The 19,635-nt window shown below is 50.3% G+C and overlaps 1 protein-coding gene across 5 annotated transcripts in view; it reads left to right on the top strand.

The window, feature by feature from the left end:
* AMMECR1 (AMMECR nuclear protein 1) overlaps window positions 1–19,635 on the top strand; it is a 157,290-nt gene that overhangs the window by 50,011 nt on the left and 87,644 nt on the right. For 2 of the 5 annotated variants that reach the window (XM_075940920.2, XM_089781849.1), the window contains exon 1: window positions 1,327–1,813. In XM_075940920.2, coding sequence (XP_075797035.1) covers window positions 1,350–1,813 — 464 coding nt within the window. In that variant the 5' untranslated portion in view covers window positions 1,327–1,349. Of the gene's footprint in view, window positions 1–1,278; window positions 1,814–19,635 lie in introns of those variants that run through there. The other 3 variants (XM_075940919.2, XM_089781852.1, XM_089781851.1) reach the window with 3 other exon arrangements.

The following is a 19,635-nucleotide window of genomic DNA, read 5'->3' as shown; positions in this document are numbered from 1 at the left end:
CATGATAAACAGCTTAATAATTTCGGAAAAAAATACTTGTTCAAGCAAAACCGGTAAAACTCTAAATACATTGTAATTTGGTAGTGTTGACCAATAAACACCACGATAAGGTGTTGAAATTAACTTAAATATTAAAAACTTGTCAAAAGTCATGTGGAAGAGTTTCTGGAACTGTGTGATAAATTACACCTTTTCATTTTGGGTGCCATTGTTTCACCTCGCCTACAGGCTTGTGGAACTGTCAAGGGATGCTATATCAAAGCTCATCTAAATGTACATACCATAAGCTTTCAAATGATATATCATGTGGGTGGTGAAGGGTGGGTACATTAAATTAAAAAAATATGGCCCTTTTTGGAAAATTGCTGCATGCCTATTTAGGCCATTTTTCAGATGGAAGCTTGTCCAACTCACCAAGAAATGGAGTTGTAGATTTAGTAAGTGCTACTCTTCCCTTCAAGTCCAAAATGAATCAATGCCCAGGATTGCGTTAGGACACCGCTGTGGTGCTGTTTTCAACATAAGATGTAAAACTGAGCTCCTGACTGGTCCTGGCCATAAAAGTTCCCTTGAGACTTTCTGAGGCTGTATTCTAATTTAGATAATGATTTTCTGCCTTTATAAATTTCCACTGCTGTTTCAACTAGATATAATATTCTCCACTCCCTGACTTACAAGAGTGGTGTAGCATTGCTATTCCACGTCAGCGATGGCTTCATTTTAGTGAGGGGTGAGCTAGTCCTCCCTGGTTTTTAAAAGGTTCCTTTTGAGATGTAGGGTATAAACTGTTATTCTTCAGTGCGTTGGCCAGTGTGGTCTTCAGCGCCCAAGCAAGGGCCCGTCCATCCCATGCCATGGGCTAGCTCTGCTCTTTAAGAGGCACTAGAGATTAAAAGCGCTAGACGGGTCCATCAGGGTCAAACCCGCTTTTGGCTGCCGGTCTCCGCACCGCCGGCGCGAACGCATCCGTGAAGCCTGAACTCCATCCCGCCAGCCCGGTGTGTGGGGGCAGCGCTGCCTGCAATGACGCTGCTTGCGGCGGGCTCGCACCCCCCACCCGCTGCCCCCAGCAAAAGCCAGCTCAGGTCACTGGCCCGGTGCGGCGCGGCTCCGCCAGCCGCCCTTGGGGTTCGCGGAGCCGGGGCCGCTCCCCGGCGGGGGAGACGAGGAGCAGGGGAGGGCAGAGGCGCGCGGCCTGCAAGGCGGGGTGACGGGCCGGCTCTAACTCCGCTCTCTCCTTCTCCCCATTCATCCCTTCCTGCCCCCTCCCCGTTGCAGGCGGAGCAGGCCCGGGAGGAGGCGGAGCAGGCGGCCGCACGTCCCCCGGCCGGCCGGCCGGCCCCCCCGCTATGGGTCGGAAGCGCTGCGTGGGGGGAGACGGCTCCAAGATGGCGGCGGGTTGCTGCGGGGTGAAGAAGCAGAAACTCTCCAGTTCCCCACCCTCGGGCTCGGGCGGCCCGGGGGGCGGCGGCGGCGGCAGCTCCCACTGCGGCGGGGCGGCGGCGGCGGGGGGTGAGCCAGGGGCGCTGCCCCCGCCAGGAATCGCCCGCCTCAACGGCCTGGGGGGGCTGGCGGGGGGCGCCCCCGGGTGCGCCCTGTCCCCGCCGATGCCGCCCAGCTGCGGCGGGGGCCCCGGCGGCCTCTCCTCCACGGCCGCCTCGTTGCTCGCCTCCCCCGGGGCCGGCTCCGGCGGGCCCGGCTGCAGGAAGATGGTGGTGTCGGCCGAGATGTGCTGCTTCTGCTTCGATGTGCTCTACTGTCACCTGTACGGCTACCAGCCCCCGCGGAGCCCCCGCTTCACCAACGACCCCTAGTGAGTACCCGGCTCGGACCCCGTCTCTGCCCCGCCAGCGCCCGGCCCCCTGTCTCTGCCCCAGCAGCGCCCCCCAGTGAGCGCCCGGCCCCCTGTCTCTGCCCCAGCAGCGCCCCCCAGTGAGCGTCCGGCCCCGGCCCCCTGTCTCTGCCCCAGCAGCGCCCCCCAGTGAGCGCCCGGCCCCGGCCCCCTGTCTCTGCCCCAGCAGCGCCCCCCAGTGAGCGCCCGGCCCCCTGTCTCTGCCCCACCAGCGCCCCCCAGTGAGCGTCCGGCCCCGGCCCCCTGTCTCTGCCCCAGCAGCGCCCCCCAGTGAGCGTCCGGCCCCGGCCCCCTGTCTCTGCCCCAGCAGCGCCCCCCAGTGAGCGCCCGGCCCCGGCCCCCTGTCTCTGCCCCACCAGCGCCCCCCAGTGAGCGCCCGGCCCCGGCCCCCTGTCTCTGCCCCACCAGCGCCCGGCCCCCTGTCTCTGCCCCGCCAGCGCCCCCCAGTGAGCGCCCGGCCCCGGCCCCCTGTCTCTGCCCCACCAGCGCCCGGCCCCCTGTCTCTGCCCCGCCAGCGCCCGGCCCCCTGTCTCTGCCCCACCAGCGCCCGGCCCCCTGTCTCTGCCCCGCCAGCGCCCCCCAGTGAGCGTCCGGCCCCAGCCCCCTGTCTCTGCCCCACCAGCGCCCCCCAGTGAGCGTCCGGCCCCGGCCCCCTGTCTCTGCCCCACCAGCGCCCCCCAGTGAGCGCCCGGCCCCCTGTCTCTGCCAGCGCCCCCCAGTGAGCGCCCGGCCCCCTGTCTCTGCCCCACCAGCGCCCCCCAGTGAGCGCCCGGCCCCCTGTCTCTGCCCCCACCCCCCAGGGAGCGCCCCCCCTGTCTCTGCCCCACCAGCGCCCCCCAGTGAGCGTCCGGCCCCGGTCCCCTGTCTCTGCCCCACCAGCGCCCCCCAGTGAGCGTCCGGCCCCGGCCCCCTGTCTCTGCCCCACCAGCGCCCCCCAGTGAGCGTCCGGCCCCGGCCCCCTGTCTCTGCCCCACCAGCGCCCCCCAGTGAGCGCCCAGCCCCGGCCCCCTGTCTCTGCCCCTCCAGCGCCCCCCAGTGAGCGCCTGGCCCCGGCCCCCTGTCTCTGCCCTGCCAGCGCCCCCCAGTGAGCGCCCGGCTCCAGCTCCCTGTTTCTGCCCTCCCATTGCCCCCCAGTGAGTGCTCGGCTCTGGCCCTGCCTTGCCAGCGCCCCCCACAGGGAGTGTATGTCTCTAGGCCCTGGTTTCTGCTCCGCCAGAGCCCCCCAGTGAGTGCCCGGTTCCTGTCTCTGGGACCTGCCCTGCTAGATCCGCCCTCCCCACTCCCCAGTGAGAGCCTGGCTTCTGCCCTTGGTACCTGCCCCATCAGTGCCCCCAGTGTGGCTCCTACCTTGCCTCCTGGTCCTGCCAGCAGCTCCTCAGTAAGTACCTGGCTCTGGGCCCCAGTTCCTCCCCGGCCAGCAGCTCCCCTTTGAGTACCCAGTTCTGGACCCTGGTACTTCCACTGCCGGCACATTCAGTGAGTACCCACCCAGCTCTGGCCCCTGTTCCGTCCTCTGCCAGTGGCCCCTAGTGAACATCTGGCTCTTGCTCCCAGTATCTCTCCTGCCAGTGAGTACTCCGGACTCCCCTCCAGGCCCCAGTAACTCCCCTGCTAGCCCTAGTGAGTGCCCAGCTTTTGCCCCCATTACCTCCTCCAACAGCACCTCCCAGTGAGGACCCTGCTCTGGCCCCCATTACCACTCCTGTTAGCACCCTCCACTGAGTATCCGGCTCTGGACCCCAGTGTCTTCCAGTGAGTACCTGGCTCTGACCCTGCGCTGCTTCCCCTGTCAACCTGCCCCCAGTGAATATCCGGTCTCCTGCCCTGGTGTCTCCCCTGCCAGCACCCCCCAGTGGGTACCCAGTTCCTCTCCGTGCCAGTGCTCCCCAATGTATAACTGACACTGGTTCCAGGCTGCTGTCCCCAATACCTCCCCTGCCAGCACCCCTCAGTGAGAACCTGGCTCTGGCCTTCCTCTGCTAACCCTAGTGAGTTGCTCCCCACCAATATCCCCAAGAATCCAGTCTCCTGCTCTGGTACCTCCTTTGCAAGCACCCCTCCCTGTGCATCTCAGGCACCATGCCGGCTCGCTCAATCTTTTGAATGCCCCCAGGCATCTCCATATAACTGTAGGCATCCTCACCTCACTACAAGATACCCCCTAATGAATACCCTATGCCGTACACCATTCACCCTGCTCTTGAATCACTGCCGCCTAGCGAGTGCCCTTTTCTGTACCTTGGGTATTCCTCAGCACTCTGCTCCCTTTCCCTAATGACACCTAGCAAGTCCTCCATGTATCCTACTCCCTGTGCACCCTGCCACTCCTTACCAGTGACCCATAGTGAATATCCCACACCCTGTCTTGTGTACCCTTCCCAGCTGCCACATATCCCATTTCATCAGTGACCTCTACTGAGGAGTCCACGCCGGGCACCATGCCCCATATTCCAACCATCTCTTTATCAATTAACACTAGTGAGTACCTCCAATTGGGCACCTTGCTGCCCATTTACTCCCTGCACCTCACTACATACAGCCACCTGTCCCAGGCTGCTTCATCAAGATCCCTAGTGTGTGGTCCAGGGCCCATACTGCCCCTTTGCATCCAGAGCACTATACGCCTATCCTGTCACCACACAAGATAACTATGTTGCTCTTGGTATCCATGTTCCCTACATGTCTTTCCCAGCCCCCTGCGGAGACTTCGTTTCGTCAGTGACCTCTAGCGAGTTTTCCGTTTCAGGCACCATACCCCTGTACCTCCTCAAAGACCTCCTTCCAGCCCTAAACAGTGTGGTTCCTCTGCTTCATAAGCCTCTAGTGAATACTATGGATGTTAACATTTCACCAGTTATGTGTACCTGCAGTGTGGGGCGACAGCCATCTCACCAGGTCCCAGCACACATTGGCTCCTTTCTGCAGTCCCTCTCCCAGGGAGCTGGCTACTGCCCATGCTACAGAGGTAGCACTGCAGGGCAGAAGTCGGTTTCCCAGGAGTGGGGTGGGAACCAGGATCTGGCTTTTATGCCAGCTCTCAGCATGTAGTGGTTTCTGCCCTGCTCTTTGGGGGAGAACTGTGTGTACCATTCACAATCACAGATAAGCCCAGGCTTATTGGTTAACCGTGCGAATGGTTATTCTATTACACACCTAGTGAATACTTCACATGAGATACCTATACTTCTTCATGCTACTCCCTGAGCTCCCCCACGGGGCTTCCAGTCCCAGTGAGCTCCTGCTTCAACAATGACCCCAGTAAGTATCCTTTAGTGCATTTGTACAACTGCTATCCCACGCAGAGCCCTGAGTTCACAAGGGACCTGATTTACTCTGCTCTATGTCCCTGCTGCAGCTATTAGCACCTGCAGCACCACTGTACACTTCATACTTGCTGCATGACCACCAGGCTTGGAAGACCCATTTCCTCTGCTTTACCAACATCTGCTAATGAATTCCTCTCTCCATTTCCTATACCTCCACATACCTTCAGTAGTGCTGCAGCTGCCTCACGCTTCTGCTTCACCCGTGATACTTAATGAATGTCCTTTGTGTTCTAGATATATTCAACACATGATTAATAACCTTAATGGAACCCTCATTACATTGACCCCTCTGTGTAGGAGATGTATACCTGTAATTGCTATCATGACAATCGGCTGCCATAGATCTCCTGTTTCATCTACATCCCCAGCAAGTACTCCCTACACACCTTTCCTAACTTCTGTGTGACCACAGCTGAGTACCAATGGGAAGTGCTCACCTGTGAGTTTTTTTACAGTATCCCTTCTTTAGGTCCTGCGTGTTTTCCCCCTTACAGATGCAAGTTTCTTAGGAACTCTTGTGTCTCCTGATTTGTACTAAGTAGCTATCATCTTGTCTGTGGGATCCACTTCCCCTCTCTGTTCTCCATCCTAGTTCCACATAGGTAAACAGGTCAACCTTCTACAGCTGTTACTTTGGTTTCATTGATGGTGGAGAATTGAGTTCTACCCACAGTTTATTTGCTCTAGATTGGGATGGGCAATAAGCAGACCGCAGGCTCGATGTGGTTCACCAGGGTTAGCCACTGCTGGATGTTTTATTTACTTCAGCGTCCACAGATACGGCTGCTTCCAGCTCCCATTAGCCATGGTTTCGCTGTTCCTGGCCAATCAGAGCTGCAGGAAGTGGTGGCCCAGCCCATGCCACTTTCCACAGCTCCCATTGGCCATGAATAGCGAACTGCGAGCAGCTGTACTCGAGGACACTCAGGTAAATAAAGCATCTGGTGTCCTTCCAGCAGCTAAACCTGGCAAATTGCATCTGGCCTGCAGTCCGCTTATTGCGCACCCCACTCTAGATTGATTAAAAAATAAATAACCTGTAGAACTCTCTCGAGTAAGCATTTCATCTGCTCTGTTAGTTAAGGTTGCGTGTCACTTTCTGTCTAAAGGTCAACTATTTTAAGTGCTCTAAAATCCACATTACTTGGATTGTCTTGAAATTTGCTGTGACTCATAGGGGTGCGGGTTAGGATAAGTGGTCAAACTGAGCGTCATTAGACAAAGGGGTTCCTAAAATACACCTATAATCTCCCTTTAAAAAAGTCTTTACAACATCAACTGGTTCCTGTAACTTTTTTTATGAACACTTAAACTCAAATTATATCTCTAACTTTCCCTACACTGATCTCAGACACTCAGGATTTCTTTCCTAGGTCTGGTCTACAATACACAGTTTTGCCAGTAACACTTCCTCATTTCAGCACATCTTTCCATGAATCCCCATTCAATTTTAAGACCTGTCAGTAAAACCCTGATTTTGTCAGTGACTGAAAACCACTTCCCTGAATGGCTACCAGCACTATTCCACCTGTTAAACGCATGTGTGGATGCTGTATTACATATGTCACTAAAATTAGTACTCCAGCAACTGTCCCCCACAGCATTGACCTCCTTGGTCACAAATTTGAACTCTGTTGCCTAAGAGTCACAATGACTGGAAGGAGAATCCTCCACCCCTTTAAAAACTCAGCATGTTTTTGGGATACCCCTTTCTTTGCAAGCACACAGATATGCAGTACCTCTGTGTAGAAACCCCTTGCTAATGTTCATGCTGCATACTGAGATTGAATTTCTTCTGCCGATGGGAAGAATGAATTGTATAAGCCCAGCTGTGGCAAACCCAGTTGAATGCATAGTGTTTTGAAGAACTGACTTTCCAAAAAAGTAGCTTTTCTACAGTCCCTCAAATAAAGGATCATTCTACCTTTTCTCTCCTGAGAGGTCAGAAATGCTGAGAGAGCAGATCTGTAAGGAGGAATGTTGGACAATTTTCCCTTCAATGACATTGGTGAAAAGGGAAGTATAGCCATCTGTGTCTTGCCTTTCCTCTGACTCCTACAAATGTCCCTGCATGCCCCAAAGTTCCTCCCCATGGCTGTTTTAGGACTTGGCTGCTCTCTGATCAGGTGAAGGAATTCAGAACTCCTCACCTTCCCCTTGCTGCCTCCAGCTACGGGGAAGGGGCTCCAGGCTTAATTTTTCCCATGCAAGTTGCTTCTCTTGGAAATGGGGAAGACGGAATGTGGGGTGGAAAGGTAAGGGCCAGAGCAATGCAGTGAGGGATATTTTTGAGGTTCGTCTGTTTCCCTGAAAAGTGTCCTCACTGACCTCATGCAAGCAATTTTCTTAGCTGTTCAACCTGTGAAACCCATGATGGCTCCCACCTCTCCTTGGGAGGAGGGAGAACCAGGTTGTTTTGGTCCGACAGACAGGAGATGACACTGGGTCAGTAAAGGACTAACATGCTGTCAATTCATTCACTGGCTAGGGTAATCACTGCCAATAGCCAGAAGCAAAAGGGGGAGAGAAGAGCTGTGGTATATTGAGATGCTGAGTAATTTTTATTAAAATCTTAAGACATTAAGTGTCCCAAAATGTTGTTAATGGAGAGTTAAGATTTCCTAGTAGTGCCTTGTGCCTTTCCCAAATGTGCAGAGTAGTTAAACTTAAAGAAATACAAAGTTAAAGTACATGCCACTCCGCAGCTTAAGCTTAACTCTGTTTCCTTTGAGCAATGTCCCAGTGATCCAGTAACACACACTAACTCTCTGCTCTTACAGATACTATAGAATACTTCAGGGAGAGAGCATATAAAGCTATAAAACAAAGTATAATACCTTGTTGCTAAGGCAAAACTCAGATTTATGTCAGGCATAGCATAAGCAATCCCCGTTTGCTAACACAGAGTGTATTCCACAGAAATCACTCTAGATTTACTAAGGATTCTTCTGAGACGTGGCCTTCACCTACCTCTTAGTAAGCCCAGGAGGCCACTGTCATGTATGCCCACCAGACTTCTGATAATCCATATGTTTGGGGTTTTTTTTAAAAAAAAAGATCCTTCTGTACCTCTGGTGACTCAGTGTACTGGATTTGGAGCTGAAATAAGGCAAACTGGATCTCTGAAGGTACACATGCACCTCTCCTCATGTTACAGTGATAGTTCTGCTATGCTGCTCCCATTGATCCCCTCACCATTCAATATAGCTATACATAAGGAATGTAGCTGGCCTGCTTGCAGATTAATTCTGGAATTACGGTCTGGATTATAGAGCACAAATGGTGGCATGTTCTTAGTCCTTCCTCCTGTCTGCTTATTATAGATTCATGGATATTAAGACCAAAAGGGACCATTAGATAATCTGGTCTGACCTTCTGTATAACATAGGACAGAATTACATCAAGTACCTCAACATCAAACCTTACAACTCTCTTGACTAAGGTATCTTCTAGCAAGTCATCCAGTCTTCATTTGGAGACATCCAGAGATTTGGGGCATGCTGCAGTGGGCTCAGCCAGGATGAAGTACCACCACCATCCGCGGCGTGGCACGCAGGCGGGGACTGTTGCAGCCTGACCAGATACACCATGCCCCGGGCTGCTCTGGCCTGGCCAGGCCAGGCTGGGCCTACCATGAGCTGGGGCTGCTTGAGCTGGGCCCGTTGCACCATGGGTGGGTGCTGCTCCAGCCAGGCTGGGCCCACCGCAGGGGAGCTGCTCCAGCCAGGCTGAGCTGGAGTGTCCGCCCCCACCTGTAGTGCAGCAGGCCTGGCCGAGCTGGAACAGCCCCTTACCCACATCAGGCAGGGACTGCTCCAGCCTAGTGGGGCCACTGGCTAACTGGTTACCTTCCTACCAGGGGTGTAAGCAACTAGTTGAGTCAACTACTAACATTCTTCTACCATTCCTGCTGATGTATCAGAGGGGAGTGGGAGCCGGTGCTGAAAAGCTGGTTTCCCCCCAGCACCGTCTCCATGGTGCTGCCAGCTCTCCCCCCCCCCCCCCCCCCCCATGCTGCTACCTCTATCAGGCAGCAGCACGGAGGGTTGGATAGGAGAGGCTGACACCAAGCAGCCTCTGCCCACGGTGCGCCCAGGCTTGTCCCGAGCAGAGGCTGCTCTGCATCCCGCAGACAAAGGCTGCTGGACCCGGCATGAGCTGGGATTGAGCAATCCCGGCTCAGTCCCGGCTCGTGCCGGTTCTGGAACCGCTGCAGCTCTGCATTTTAAATATCATAAGAGCTGCCCTGGCTCTTACTACATTTAAAATACGGAGCTGCAGCGGGGGTAGCTTCCGGACCCAGCACAAGATGGGACTGAGCCAGGCTTGCTCAGTCTCAGCTTGCACCAGGCCCAGGACCAACCCCCACTGCAGTTCTTCAGTTTAAATGTAGTAGGAGCTGGGAAGTCTGTGCGAATGTCTCCTACTACATTTAAAGTGCAGAGCTGCAGTGGGGGTAGCTCCTGGACCAGGTGCCAGCTAGGACAGAGCACCTTCCCTTATCAACTATTCCTGTAGTCAATTACCCACCTCTTAACATCCTTAATTCCAACCATAGATAGATAACCCATCACTTAACATTTGCAGTATCCATACTGAATCATTCCCAATGGCTTTTGCTCTGTGTGGGTGAGGTATGTATCTCAGCTGTGTATTTCCTCATTTTTGAGAGGTTTAAGTTTAGCCACTCTTCCAGAATGCACAGTGCGGAGCACAACTGGGCAGTCTTCACTGGCTTACCAAAGATTTTGGGCTTTTAAATTTAAGTGTTTTCCCCATCTGCTGCTGTGTTTTTAATCAAGCAAATAAACGAGTATCTTTATAAAGACTAGGGATTGTGAGATAATAATGATGGTAACTCTTTTAAATACTAGCCAATTAGCCCATCATAAGACGGGCTTTTCATGTCTCTCCTCCACGTCGGCCTTCTCTCCTGAGCCTCCGGTCTCTCGCTCCGTCTCTCTCTCTCCTCCTCTTTCCTCCCCCCCCCCCCCCCCCCCCCCAGCTCTCCTCCACCTCCTACCTCTCTGTCTGTCTGTCTCTCTTTCACTTCTCTCCCTCCTGCCTGGGGAACCTGGGGGACCGCGGAGCCCAAATGGCTGTTTGGGCTCCGCACTCCCTGTGCTTGCGCCACTTGCTCCCACACGGCAGCCCGGCTGAGCAGCGCAGAAGTCAGCCGAGCGCCACAGCGGGAGGCGAAGGGGGGCGGGGGCGATGATTTTCATGGCTGGGGGTGGAGCCTGGAGCCGCCCCGCCCTCCTTCTCCTCCCACTGTGGCACTCGGCTGACATCTGCACTGCTTAGCCGGGCCGCCGCGGGGGAGCAAGCGGTGCAAGCGCCCGTTTGGGCCCTGCACTCCTCATACAGCACGGCCACCCAGAGGGAACAGCCAGCATTTCAGGCAACAGCGCCTCCCCAGAGGGAACAGCCAGCATTTCGGCATTACAGACTCTCAGACACTGGGCTACTATATATATGATATAGGAAGAAGTATGAACTCTTTCCTCTCTATTCTAATATTTTACTGTTAAATGGGAAAGAAACAGCCATATGTAGGGTTGCCAAATGTATTAACAAAAAATACCGAACACACCCTTCTCCCCCCCCCCCCCCCCCCAAAAAACACCTGGAAAAAATTCTGTCAAGGAAAAAAAAGGGGGGGGGGCGTACCAAAGTTGTTAAGCAAAAAAAAGGGGGGGGGAAGGAGGAGACCAAAGTTGTTAAGCAAAAGTTGCACCACTGCCTCCAGTTTAGGGCCACACATTAACCCCCAATGCACCCACCCCTCCCCCTGAGCCAGGTCCCTCAGTCCCCCATCCCAATGCACTCACCCCTGCCTCAGAGCTAGGCCCCTCGTAGCGTCCCCCATCCCAGTGCACTCACCCCTCCCCCTGAGCCACGCATCCCCAGCGCCGGGTGTGCCAACCAAATCCCTTCCCCCCCTCATCCCTCCCACAGAGCCAGGCACTGGAGGAACAGGACGGCCAGGTAAGTTAATCTTACTTTTAAAGTCGCTGCTCCTGCTGCCCGGCCCGGCTGCCTTGGCTCACATTGTGTAGCGGGAGGTATCACGTGGCCAGCTCCCGGGTCTCTGCTGATCATGTGGGTCAGAGCAGCGTGCGCTCCACTCCCACCCCAGCCCGGCACTCCGCTAGCGTGGCACCCAGCAAGTGCCCCCTCCTGCCCCCTTTCGCTACGACTCTGCCACGCTCCTCACTCCCCCGCCCCCGCCAGATGCAGCAGGGGAAAATTGTCCCCGCCGGGCTTCCGTCCGAGGGAAACAGGAAATACTGGACATTTCACATGTCCGCTATTTTCTGGGTTTTTTTACCAGATGGAACCTACAAATACCAGACTGGGTGAATACCAGATACCTGGCAACCCTACTCATGTGAGACAACCAAATGAGGGACTGTTGAGAAAATGTATACCAAAACCCCCACTCACTTTACTGAAGTTTTGTTCAGCAGCCTATTCTCAGATAATTCTAGTGATTTTGACTTTACTGCAACAATGTTAAAATAAATTACATGAACTGGAATGCCTGGTGCCTGTCCACTTTCAAAGTTGGGAAAATAATTGTGATTTAGCCCCAGCTGAGTGTGAATTGATGCTGTTGGATAGAAAAGGTTCTGCAGGACTCTGCTTCTATGCATTCCCTTCCACCCAGATGCAGCTTTTGTGATCCTTTGTCTTAGCTAGAACTTTGTACTATTGTTGAATGAATAGGGTTTTACCTCAGAGGAAATACTGATTTGACCATATTTTTGGTGAGTGAAAAATAACCCTTTATTCTTCCACCTACAGTCTAGGGCTGGTTTCTTTGAAATTTAAACTACTGTAATATGCTTTTTTAAAAAGACTGGTGCTGGATTTTTGTAGAGACAACCAAAGGTAGATATTATGTATGTTTACATATTGCTAGCAAATCCAAAATACTGTGTATATCTTTTGTGTACATCCTGATTTTTCACCTTTGCATAATCACTAGTACTATTTTTGGCATATATACTCTACCAATTATTATTTTTCTCATACCCATTTACTGGCATTATACTCAACACTATTGCACTTTATTGGACAACTTTTCTTTCCAGGAACAATTACATAAAATGTTTGTAAATTTATAGTCAAGGTAAAGAACTACCATGAGATCCAAGAGAAATTCTCAATCTGACCAGCCCTGTATTGACTGTTTAAAGAACTTTAAGGATATGAGTTTAACTGTTGTTAATGTCAGAAGATTCAACTGTTTTTCCAGAACACTTGTAACCAGGGCTTGACAAGCGGCGGTGAACCCTGCTTTCCAGACGCGCGGTTTGGCATGCTGCACATGCGCAGACCGCGCTGCGCATGTGCTGATCGCGCTGCGGCGCCATGCCGGCTTAAAATCTACTCGCCCCGGGCGAGTAGATTGGCTAATTTGTCGAGCTCTGCTTGTAACTATAGAGCCTTTGCTTTGGATGATAAAAAATAATCCTTTGTGTGACAAACTAATGTTAGAGGTCATCCACAGCCATTGCCTTAGTCTTTGCCTAAAGGTCAGTACTTATTACAATATGATATGTCATGTTATATGGAAGGGAATGGGTTGTGTACGATGTTCCCTCTAATTTTTTTCATCTGTGTGCAGAATAAATTTTATGTGCTCCAAGGCATGTGCAAATTTGCAGCACCAGTAGAAACATGCTGTCAGGTGTGGGTGCTATTGGCACTCTGCAAATCAGCTGGGCAGCATTTGAATCTCTCCTGAGCAGCCACCTTACAGGAACACTGGTTCTGTAGTATTCAAGATTCTCAATGGGTAGGTCCTGTTTCTTTGAGTGTCTGTGATTGCATCCAACCTGTTTTGCTGTTCATCATATTTTTGTTTCTTATAAACTTCAAAACTTTTGCCCTGTTATAATTGCTCTCATCCTTTCTTCCACTGAAGATCTTAATATGAATCAGGAGTCTTACAAAGTGGCCTCATGTAGTTTGGACTAAAAAAAAAGGGGGGGGGAGGTGGTATGGGTATGTTGGCTGTAAGTAACACTATTTTGCAGGGAATTCCCGGTATGGTCAAAAGCAAGATTGATGACTTGGTACTGCAAGAAAAAATTATAGAGAATGAGGAAACGGTAAGAGGCTATGGAAAGATTATACCTTTGCCAATAGGATTAGGTCCTGATATTCTTGTAAAACATAGGCAGTATTGAGATGATAAATGATCAAAATATCCTGTCATAGTTTACAGATATTAATGATCCTTTTCTATTTTAGTTAAAAATGGGTACTAGGTAGGAATTATATATTAAACTATATTCAGCAGGGTATGGAAAATAGGCAAACTGCACTAAAGGCGCATAGTCAACAGATTAGTAAGGCTAGTAGTGTTGAGAGAGGTGTTTTGTGAGCTCTGTCAGCTGCATGTGTTTCTGATTTGAGTGCATTTTCCTAAGTGCAAATGGGATGGAATCTGCCAGGAGTTTGGAGAATAGGAAATAGGAGATGTAGATGCTTTTGGGAAAGGACCCAAGGTTTCATTCATTCAGTAAGAAGCATACACGGTAGAGATTGGGTGTTCCAGCCCACCCTGAAGGAAGTGTATGGGGAGAAACCACTTTTCCTTTGATCTATTATCCATATAGATGTACTCCCTTGTTGCATCTTCTTTTTTGGCTATTGTACCCATATCTTTTACGAGTCCTGTTCTTCTCTCTGTCTTGTTTTTGGAGGTTTCCAGCTAGAGATATTCACTATATAATGTCTTAACCTTATCTTAAACACAAGACCCCGTATTAATAATTATTTCATCAAGATCACAGAATCCTTAAAATACTGAAAATGTGAAAAATACTGTGCGTGTAGATTTTGTTGAATGTAATTTTGACATGACAAGGTCTTCTTGTGACAGAATGTTTTAGGTGCTTTCATCTCAATTTATTTACCTTTGAAAAAGGACATGTTAGGGCCAAAGTTGAATATTTCATATGTGCAGACCCCTTTCTGAAGAATAGTACTCTAATACAGCTACTCCCCGAGTTACGACCATCTTCACTTATGACCATCTGCACTTACAACCAAAGTGGTTATAAATGCAGATCCGAGTTACGAACGGCGATCCGCGCTTACGAACAGCGCAGTCGCCATGTAACTCTATCGGATCCGAGTTATGAACGCTTTGAGTTACGGACCAAATATTGGTCCATAACTTGTTTGTAACTTGGAGAGCGGCTGTATTTTGCTCTGGAAATCTCTCAATAGTTACAAATTTAACAGTGTTCACTAGGGATGTTATAGTGTAGTCAATTAACTGATTAACCCATAAGCAAAAGCTTATAGGTTAATGCTATAGATATCACATATTTCCCTCCTCTCCTCCCATCCAGTACATTTTTTAGCAAGCTGTTGCCCTGGTGGCTCTGTATTTTAAAGTGTATTAGAAGCTGGGCAGGCAGACAGCCCAACCCAGTCCTGGTTCGCGCCGGGTCTGGGAGCTCAGATCTTACCACTCCCCCCGCAGACGGGCTGCTGCTACCCTGCACTGCTGCCTCTTTATCAGAGGCAGCAGCACAGGGCAACAAGCAGCTGGTCCGCAAGAGGAGCTGGTTTTTTAAACTGGCTTCCCTCGCAGATGAGCTGCTGTCTGGCACTGCTGCTGGCCCCGCCTACGGTTGCCAGGTGTCTGGTATTCACCCAGACAGTCCAGTATTTGCAAGCTCCGTCGGGTAAAAAAAACAAAACCAGAAAATAGCAGACATGTGAAATGTCCAGTATTTCCTGTTTCCCTCGGATGAAAGCCCGGCGTGGACAATTTTCCGCTGCGGTGTCTGGTGGGGGAGTGAGGAGCGTGGCAGAGTCGTAGTGAAAGGGGGCAGGAGGAGGCACTTGCTGGGAGCCACGCTAGGGGGGCACCAGGCTAGAGTGGGGAGTGCACGCTGCTCTGGCCCACGTGACCAGCGGAGACCCAGGAGCTGGCCATGTGATGCCTCCCTCAACACAATGTGAGCTGAAGCAGCCAGGCCGGGAGGCAGGAGCAGCGACTTTAAAAGTAAGATTAATTTACCCGGCTATCCCATTCCTCCAGTTCCTGGCTCTGCGCTGGGGGAGGGCAGCGGGGGCGCTCCCGGCGCTGGGAATGCCTGGCTCGGGGGGAGGGGCGAGTGCACTGGGATGGGGGATGCTGTGGGGGGCCTGGGTCAGAGGCAGAGGTGAATGTATTGGGATGGGGGGGCGCTAGGGAGGCCTGGCTCTGGGGGAGGGTGAGTGCATTGGGATGGGGGAACTGGGGGACCTGGCTCAGGGGGAGGGGTTGGTGCTTTGGGGTTAATGTGTGGCCCCAAACTGGAGGGAGTGGTGCAGCTTTTGCTTAACAACTTTGGTTCCACCCCGCCCTTTTATTTGTTTGTTTGTTTTGCTTAACTTTGGTTTCCCGCCCTTTTTTTTCCTGATCAGAATTTTTTCCCTTTTTGGGGCGGGGAGGGGGTAATTCGGTATATTTTTGTTAAACCATCTGGCAACCCTAGGCCCCGCTCCCAGGGACTATAGAATAGTCAACTAACCGATACAAATTCATGAGGTTTCCCGACTATTCAATTAACCGCTATTTAACATCCCTAATGTTCACATGCATCCTTTTGGCAGTGATGCACTATAAAAGTGTTTTATTTTCCTTGAGTCTATTAAATCTGTCATTTTTGTGTTCTATATTAGGCCTTCACAATTTGGATGGTATGCATGCACCACTGGTACATGTAAGCTTTATTGCTGTTTGGATTTGCTGATCCATATTCTCTTTTTAAAAATTTAAGTGATTTCCTTTATATACATTTTAATATGGGGCTGTAATTCACAACTTGAGGAAGCACTCCCCGGTAGGTGTGAAAACTGAACTTATACAGTAAAAACAGAGTATGGCCATGACTGGATGAGTGGCGAGTTGGGGGTTAAATACTCCAGATTAGGGATGTTTGAACCTGACCTACCCTTTAACCAGTAAGCGGATGCTTATCAGTTGTTAGTGTAATTTACACTCAGCAAAACTTTGTCCCCAGGAGTGGAGCCAGGTGGGCAAGGACTGCCACTGTTCCCCGGGAACTTCACAGTGACAGAGAAAGGAGGCTTCACTGCAGCAGCAAAGCCTCCTTCTCCTCCTCCGGAGCCAGGCGGGCAAAGATGGCCCTGCTCCTGGGGAAGCTTTGTTGTGGGTTCAGCTGTATAAAGCTAAGCTTTATACTGCAGAACCCACAGCAAGGGTAACCGTGTAACCACTGAGATTTTCAGTGGTGACAGGGTTACCCTAATTCATGATTTTTAACATACCTACTCCAGATACATACCTAGCAGCTCAGACAGGTATGTAATCAGGTTTGCCTCTCCCATCACCATGACTATGCTCTATTTTTAATGCAGGGGGGAATTACATTCCTAGCTGATAGAGGGAACACTGGGCTGTACTAAGCTGAATGGCAGCACAGCTTCACAGATGAGTAATCAGCCCTGCCCAGTCAGAGGCTCAGGGCCCTGTGTGTGGGGCTGATTAATCACCTGTGAAGTTGTGCTACTGCACAGTTTAGAGGGAACACTAGTGCAGACCCAAAGTTTGCAGAACTTTTCGTCTTTAAATTTCTATGGTTTTCTTAGCTGCACATTACTAGTACCACCAGTTTAGAAACTTGATGACAAGTGATATTTGGTCATGGTTATAAGAAGGTTACTAAAAAAAAAAAGTGGAAACAGAATACCTGCAAAGTCTGGTTTGTTGTATCAATAAAATTTTGCTGATCAGGATATAAACACAGTCCTAATTTCAAACAACAAAGTCAGTTATTTAAACCTAGAATGGTAGATTGTGTAGATTATAGGGTAGCACTTGTCAGTGCTGCAATTTATGTTGCCTGTTCAAACAGTGCTACATTACTTTTCAGGATGGCATAGATAACAAAAGGAGAGCGCCTTTCCCCTCTACTAGGTTGATAGCCTTTTTTCTTGTTAATGGTACAGAAACCTCTGAAAACTAGCGTATGGGAGTACTATTGGGAACTAATTACAAGTGTTAAATAAGAGTGTTTTCATCTTTCAACAGCCTTTAATCTCGTGAAAAATAAGTCTTCATCTCATACTCAGTCTGTAAAATATAAGCGTTATAAGCCTTTCATATGTGCCTAAAACTCAAATCTAAGTGGAAATTATATGGAATATTTTCCCCACGTGACATTTTCAGTGAGTTGCCGCGCTGCAATTTCTAGTCATATGTGCAAGACCAGCCTTGCGAGGGACAGAAGTAAAACTAGATCTAACAATGAGGATAGAAAGGAGTGAGCACAAATTTAATTAAACTTACTTTTTCACAAAAAATTCTAAAAACTCCATTCCTGCATAGTGATCTCTTGATCTAGTATTCAGAGTCTGAGGTACAACACTCTTTTTGCTGTTGCTGCCTGCGCACCTCATGCTGCTTTTACTTTGAGGTGACTCAGGCAAACTCCCACTTGCGTGATTAAAGAATATGCTCTGGCACTCTGGTGTTTAGGGATGTAAAATCCCATTTAAGCAGTTAACTGCACTGGGGGAGGGGTGTGCTGTTCTGGGTAGGCCAGGCCTCTGCACTGCACCATGGGGAGCTGCTGTACCCTGGCTGGGCTGGAGCACCTCCTGCCCACTGTGCAGCTGGTGTAGCTGGGCTATAGCACCCCAGTCCACTGTGTGGTGGGCTGCGCTGAGCTGGATCAGTTCCCTCTGCCCGCATGAGTTATGTGGCCTTAATGACAGGGTCCTCCTTAGGAATCTGGGGATCCTGAAAGATGAGATATAAAATACACTGATGCTATTGATCAGTAGTCTCTCAATTAATGCATTGTCTGTCTCATTGACTATGCCAGCCTACCTGCAGCATAGTCTTCTCTGTTGGACAATATTTCTGACCACTTGTCTGATTCAGATGAGGAAGAAGGGGTAAGGTATTTACAACAACCTTGTTTTGATCAGCAAGAAGAAAAAAACAGTTTTCTCAGCTTTTTCGTAGAACAAGGTCACATCTGTGTCCCTTTTTGCTGCTCAACATTTTGAACAAGAGTTTCCAGGTGGTGCAGAAGAAACTCTGGTATTGGAAACTTTAGCTGTCTCAGGCTTATTGGTAGTTTGCATCTTAAAGTCCAAGGATGAGTCCAGTAACTCATCATTAATGGGAATTTTCCCTGAGAAAATCTGATTAGTACTATCCTCCCTCCCAGCTGCATGCAAGAATATAAAGGACCACAACAAGGGTTCCAGTATTTCCTAAGATGTCCTGCTGACTGGTTGGTTGGGATTAGTGACCAGATAAGTTGTAAGGCAGGTCCAACTTTCCCGTTTGGATAAAGATGCCAAAGGAGCGACTTTCTTTGGGAAGAAAGTCTTTCAGCATGTTGGGTATCCATGGGGGGGGGAGGGGAGGGAAGCAAAGTAGCTGGTGATTGAGGGGTATATGGTGCCCCAAATGTATGTTGTGGTTGACGTATTATACTTCAGACTTTGAGTCATGCATTGGCATTGGTTGTTTCTCAGATGGGACTTCTGGCTTGAAAGCATTTGATCTTCTGTATGAATCAGGCCCAAGCCCATGTAGAAGACTTCATATTTAAGGATTTTCAGCCTTAAAACAAATGAGGTATTGCAGAAAAACGAAAGGTATCAATGCTTTCCGTGTCTCCTTCAACTGACTGATCCATGCAGTATAAAACCATTACTGCCTACACTCATCAGTACTATTCCTTAACTCAAGTTGGCAGCCCAATTATTGAAGCAGACAAAATTAGTATAACATTGTTGCATATTTTATTTTCTCTCTGACTCTTTTCTCCAACTGTAAGGTGGATAATACAAACCTACTTCATAGTGATGCTGTGAAGATAAATTCATTAATGAAGAACTCATTATAATGCACATAATAGAAAAGCCCAAGAGGAAATTAAAAATTCAGTATTCAGTGCAGGGTTTGGATGGTTTGCAGAAAATAAACATTTGGGTCACCTGTTGAGTGTGGGTAAAACAAAAATATTGAACAGCTGCCTCACCAAGCACTATCTTGTACAAGGAATGAGGTAGTAGTTCAGGGTATGTCTACACTACACAGTTAATTTGAACTAACGTACGTTAGTTCGAATTAACTTTGATAGGCGCTACACTAGCGCTCCGCTAGTTCGAACTTAATTCGAACTAGCGGAGCGCTTAGTTCGAACTAGGTAAACCTCATTGTACGAGGACTAAGCCTAGTTCAAACTTACTAGTTCGAATTAAGGGCTGTGTAGCCCCTTAATTCGAACTAGTGGGAGGCTAGCCCTCCCCAGCTTTCCCTGATGGCCACTCTGGCCAACACCAGGGAAACTCTATTGCCCCACTCCCGGCCCCGGACCCCTTAAAGGGGCACGGGCTGGCTACGATGCCCGTGCCAGGTGCAAGCTTGCCAGCACCCAGCCAGCAGACCCTGCACCTGGC

The sequence above is a fragment of the Pelodiscus sinensis genome, chromosome 13 (assembly GCF_052426305.1).
Source record: "Pelodiscus sinensis isolate ZL-2025 chromosome 13, ASM5242630v1, whole genome shotgun sequence".
Lineage (NCBI taxonomy): Eukaryota > Metazoa > Chordata > Testudines > Trionychidae > Pelodiscus > Pelodiscus sinensis.
The sequence above is the reverse complement of the archived record's forward strand: the minus strand, read 5'-3'. Positions and strand labels throughout refer to the sequence as shown.